This window comes from Rana temporaria, chromosome 3 (assembly GCF_905171775.1).
Source record: "Rana temporaria chromosome 3, aRanTem1.1, whole genome shotgun sequence".
NCBI classification, from domain to species: Eukaryota; Metazoa; Chordata; class Amphibia; order Anura; family Ranidae; genus Rana; species Rana temporaria.
In genome coordinates this window covers 327445580-327451770 of record NC_053491.1, presented here as the reverse complement: position 1 = coordinate 327451770, position 6191 = coordinate 327445580, and the positions used below count along the sequence as shown (strand labels likewise).

Genomic DNA, 6191 nt, shown 5'->3' with positions numbered 1-6191 from the left:
ACAAATCTCTCCATCCAACATCTAGCATATACTAGCAATAACCAATAGCATGCCCTCCAATCCCGCCTCCCCGTAACTGGCAAGTCTAATTACCACCCAGCAACCTCCCCTGAACAAGTTCCATAGGGCTCAAGCCAGGCGTGGCAAGCCATGCATCCCAAAGCCTGTCAAATTTGCCCGCATTTCCCCTGTGCTGATATATGTACTTCTCCATAACAAGCATCTTGCCCATGTGCATCAACCAAAACTTAAGTGTGGGGGGAGCCTCCAGTTTCCATTTCAGGAGAATGGCCCTCCTGGCCTGGAACAATGCTCTGCTAAAAGCCATTCGAGTCAACTCCTCCGTTACCACTCCCTCCAATACTCCAAGCAGGCAATATACCGGCTCCAGGGGAACGGATACCTGGAACACAGAGTTAAGTGTATCCAGGACTCCCTTCCAGAACCTGTGGAGCTTGGGGCAGCGCCAGAACAGGTGAATCAAATCACCAGACATTACCTTACACCTGTTACACATCGGGTCGATGACCCTATGTTAGGTTATTTCTTTCTTTGTAATCAATCGAAATCCAGGTGTTTGAAAGGGAAGATAATTTAATTCAAAATGCAGCAATACATTTTAGTGATGCTTACAAGTTGAGAGAAAAAGCAAAAGAGAGTGAGAAGAGAGGAGCCCCCACCTTCTCATCCTTACAGTGAAACAACGATAACACTTCTTATTGGCTAAATTAGCTAAGGAAGGTCTATCTGTACCTGGCACAGACTGGCACTTTATTACCAAACAGAGCTTCCTGTACAATCTGTTATCTATACATTACGTATGGGGTTATTAAGAACAAAAGAATATAACCAGTTAGTAACATGTGCTCGGAAGCCATATTAGAAGAATGAGTGTCAGCTCTGTTTTAAATAGACACACAAACAAAACTTTTCTAACATTCCCTCCTCATGTGTCTATTTTTATCTCAACACATTTGGATAATAGTCCCCGTGTTATACATTTTCGGACTGTATGTCATTAAGTTGAGCTTCAATGTCCACATAGGTCTCCTCCGAGGTAGGAACGGCTTGATACATCGTTCTTGAGATTGCAGTTTCAATCAGTCTTTGTGAAAGTCCTCGAATATAGGGAATGCAGCAGCATCCGCAAGTGACCAAAACAATCAAAACCACAGCAAATTAGATAAAACATGATGTGATAAGTCCAGTTTGTGAATGGATCGTTAATACCTGAGTTTTCTGCCAATTCATTCGATAGAGCAGTTAGTCCTTCCAGGGCTTTGGTCACGGTCCCCCCAGGAGCAGTATTGTTAGGGATAAAGGTGCAACACATGCTACCAAACATTTTGCATACCCCTCCTCTTTCAGCTAGAATCATATCTAGGGCCATTCGGTTCTGCCATGCCATCAGAGAGGTGGGGCCCATCTGTTCTGCTAGGCCTTTTACAGCATCCCTGGTATAGTTTACAAATCGTTGTTGGTTGTAGTATATATAGTTAATCCAGTCGACATTTTTATTTATAGTCACCCACCAGAAAAGAGACTCAAACCCTGCCGTTACCTGATTCCTGGCCTTAAACTCATTCGGCACCCCTCGAGGGACTCCAATCTCATCTATGTAGATCTGGGAGTCAAATGACCCTTTGGGAGAGGTGTCCCTTCGATACCGTTGGTGACTCTTAGTCCACGGGTGTTCTGGCAGGATTCTCAGGGGCATAACCAGCTGGACCATAGCACAATCCCCTTGGGCATTGGCCGGGACCCTAGCTCGCAGTTTCTTATCCCCACACATCCACCAGACATCAGCTCTCTGAATGTCATGTTCCACCCAGTCACCATGTTCCTTGTTAATCCTCTCCATACAGCAGTCATCAGGTAGTGACCCAAGATCCACCGCGCTACTGTTCCCTGGGAGTGCAAAACAAGTAAAATTGCCCGGATACGTAGCAACCGCTGGAGGTATCTGAGGTCTCTGCACTGGGGGAAACAACAAACTCAATGTGTGACAGGTAGAATTTGTTTCTGGTTTATAACTCTTATTATACAACCGCAGCATACATTTTAAACCTTCTGGATCTGTATTGTAATCTAGAGGAAAAGGGACCGTTGCTAAATGTGGTCTAGCTCCAGCACAAACTAAACAGTTTTCCTTTTTTAGAGTTTTAACTGTGTACCTCAACCATTCTAACCACTCATTTTTTTCTTGGTAACCCGTCTCCAAAGCTATGGCATCTTCTACTGTTAGGTTAGTAAATCTTATAGTGTTACTCAGAACTTCTATTTTAGTATGGCCTTCTTCTTTTCCTTCCGTGTCTACCTTTTCCTGTTTGATCACATTGGGGGGTAATACCTCGAGGAAAAATTTACCTAAAGGATCTGTTCCTGACACCCATGCTCCCATAGAATACAACCGTTGATCCGTTCTTTTAGGTTCTTTCAATGTTATCAGCAATTGGTTGCAATCTCTACCATGTGTACAGGGGGAATTGGCTGCCTTTGTTATTGTGAGTCTTTCTTTTAAACCATTTATGCCTAGAATGTTGTACCCCCAATCTTGGTGTGCTGTGGTCCACAGGGCCTGGTTCCATACTGAACAGTCAGTTCCACTTGCAAGATAACAAATATATTTATCTGCCCATTGGAGCCTTCTTGCTTCAGTCATGTCCCTACAATCCACCATTTGGCAAAAATCAACTAAAATTGTACTAGTTTCCCCTTCTATGAAGGTTAAGTTCAAGGCCTTCCCCGTACTTGCCCATTCTAGAGGTTCCTTTTCTTTCCAGTTTCTGCCTCCACGTATAGACGTCTCACCTAGAGTCACCAGTAGACCCAAGATAATTACTGTCCCTTTCATCCTAACCAGCTACAGAGCCCTGGGGGGTAAGGTAATGGAGTTCTTCGCCGGTTTGAGATAAGCCCCACCTTGTGCAGAACCTCCCTTTGTAGCCGGACTTTACCAGAGCTCTGCCGCCAACTGACCCTGCTCTGCCTGTAAAACCTTTTTGCAATGGGACTGGTGAGTCCAGGTAGACCTCTCTGCAATCCTTATTGCCGTGGGAGTGGTAAGAAGAACCTGATATGGCCCCTCCCACTTAGGCCAGTGCCAATGTTTCCTTTTTATTACTTTTATTAGGACCCAGTCTCCGATATGGATTTTCTCTTCTCCTTAGATTGAACCTTCTGGGATAGAACAGACCTCCTTACTTTGTTTCTGTTTCAACAACTTAGACATATATTCTGCTAAGGTACATTCAGATTCTTCAACCGTGTTTCATTTAGTAGTTGGGGTATTCTATATGACCTTCCATGTATCATTTCAAATGGGCTTAAACTTTCCTATGTGGGTGTAATATGCATGCTAGTCACAGCTAATGGTAGGCAGTACATTCAATTTTTTTACCTGTTTCCTCCATAGCTTTTCTCAGTTTATTGTTTTTCAGGATCCCATTGTGTCTCTCCACCAATCCAGCCGATTGGGGGTGGTAGGCGCAATGGTTTTCTACTTGGATACCCATCACTTCTGTCAAATGTTGTATAGTTTTATTTACAAAATGGGATCCATTATCACTGTAAATCTTTTCAGGGATTCCAAACCTAGGAATTATATCTCTTAGTAATGCTTTGGCCACAGTCTGTGTGTCCTCACTTCCTGTCGGGAATACCTCCACCCATTTGGTCAAGGCGTCTATGATAACCAAACAATATTTTTTCCTTTCACATTTGTCCAATTCAATAAAATCCATACAAATGTGTTGGAATGGATATTGCGGTTTGGGGAACTTTCCTTTCCGTGGTCTTATGCCTCCCTGAGCATTATGTTTTGCACATATAAGGCATTGAGAATAAAAAGTTTTTGAGTAGTTGGTGAAACCATAGGCTGTGCATACTTTATTCAACATCTCAGTCATCCCCCTGTTTGACACATGAGTTACTCCATGTGTCAACACTGCTGCATACCTAAATAGGGATTTTGGCAATACCGGTTTTCCTTCAGGTGATGTGTAAATGTTATCTATTATTGTGCAACCTTTTGTTTTCCAATATTGTTTCTCCCTGGGGGGTGCATTCTGCTGCATATCAGTAAGGACTGTATGATCTATCGCTAGGATTTCCAGTTCTGTCATTATTTGATGCGTTACTTGTGCCGCTATTTTGTCCGCTTCATCTGTCCTTTAATTTCCCTTCAAAATGGGGTCTGTATGTTTTGTGTGTGCTTGACATTTACATATTGCAAGCTCTTTTGGTAATTGGATTGCATCCAAGAGTTCTAAAATGAAGTCTGTGTGTGAAATTGGCTTACCACTAGAGGTCACCATCCCCCTGTTTTTCCATTGTTGTGCAAAAACATGTACTGTTGAAAATGCATATTGACTATCAGTGTATATGTTTACGGACTTCCCTTTTGATAGTATGCATGCTCTTGTCAGTGCTACAAGTTCTGCTACTTGTGCTGAATAATGTTTTGGTAATGGCCTAGCTTCTAAGATTTCATTGTGTCACTACTGCATATCCGGTTGCATTTGTGCAATCTAGATTTTTTTTTTTTTTTTTAACTGGAGCCATCGACAAAAAGCATCATGTCAGGGTCAGATAATGGTACATCTTTCAAATCACTTTGTGGCAGTACCTTTTCAGCGATGGCAGCAGTACAGTCATGTTTATGAACATCAGTAAAAAGTGGTAGCAGTGTGGACAGGTTTAATATACAGGCATACCTCACTCCCAAGTACACAATGCGGTCCACCCACCAAAGCCAGAAAGCGCAAAACCAGGCCCACCCCCGCACAAAAAAACAACAAGCCTCCAGGCTTAATTGAACAAGCTGGGGTTAGAAGCTCATTGTCTTCCGCGCAGAAGCGAGCCCAACACCACGCCCCCCCCACCCCATCAAATAAACCCCACCATGCACTCAAAAGCGGGGCAGGCCTGCAGTATACCCCTGTATTGTCATACAGGAAAGGTGTCGTGCTGGGCTCAAGTGTTATATCTTTTGATGTAAACGAATAACACTACTACATGTGGTACGTTGAGTGTTACAGGTGATATAGCACTATAGATGCTGAGGCCTAAACTGCTTCGGCTGCAGCTACCACTGCCTGTACACAGGGTAGAAGTGCTCTAGTTACACTGTCTAGTTTTATAGAATAGTAAGCGATCGGCCTCTGGCGCTCACCATGTAAATGTGTAAGTACCGATGTCATGTGACTCTCCCTTGAGTCCACTGTTTGTTCAAAAGGTTTGTCATTTTTTTTCCTCTGCCAATCAGTACCCATCTAAGCTGGCATCTATTCAGTAAGGCAGTCAACCTATTTCTTAAGTCTAGGCTATCTGGAGGCAATGAATTCCCTCGCCCCTGTCTGCTTGTCCTCCCCTGGGGTACGGGACTTCTATCCTCACCACTATACCACACCATACCTCATAGGAGGTTTACTTAATCTCTTGGACCCTGCTGGGGCACCCAGTGCATGGGTTATGGCGTTGGTTAAAGTTTCAAGGATCGATCTGTTCATCTCTGAGGCTGTGCTACTGTCTGGATAGATTGAGGAAGTAGGATTGGGGTCTTGGTCGGAGGCGGTTCCTCTGACAGGGGTGGATGTCACAGGGAGGGCGGTATTCTGGGCTGTGGCTTGCACCTGAGGGGGGGCTATTATTAGGAGGTGGTCTTTGGGTGCAACAAATGAAATCATCATCTTTGTCCATTGGCTTGGCATTTTTTTTTGTTCTCTTTCCCTGTGCTCTGATCCTAGTGTGTTTAAGCCAGTGTTCTGCCATTTCTAAACCATACCTTTTTTGGTCTCTGGGACCTAACAATCTCAGTTTATCCACCAAATCCTGACACCCGTTTGCAGTTAATTTACCATTTAATCCAAATTTTGTTTCCCACTGAACAGATTTAGGTTCTATACTATGCATACATTTCTTATCTCCTTCAAACAGCACTACTAGGAACACAACATGAACTTACAACCCATGGCAATGGACACCTTTAAAGTAATCAAAAACATCCCAAGCTTTTCCTTGTCTCATATACAGCAATCCTCATTAATAATTCTACAACATTCTGTTCACTTTCTTCATAGTGCAATTCACGTTTCATGTTCTTTTAAACCCTCTTATAAATAAACTTTCCTTTCTCTACTTTCATGTTCAGTAGCCTAGAATAGAGAGCTAAACATTTAAATAATAATCAT

The 6191-nt window shown here is 43.2% G+C and overlaps 1 protein-coding gene across 1 annotated transcript; it reads right to left on the bottom strand.

The window, feature by feature from the left end:
- Positions 1 to 574: 574 nt before the first annotated feature.
- LOC120932523 lies at positions 575 to 4852 on the bottom strand. The gene is given in 2 exon segments (XM_040344968.1): positions 575 to 1204; positions 1206 to 4852. Coding segments are annotated over 2 exon segments (1860 nt in total). The 5' UTR covers positions 2855 to 4852; the 3' UTR covers positions 575 to 993.
- Between the last annotated feature and the right edge of the window lie 1339 nt (positions 4853 to 6191).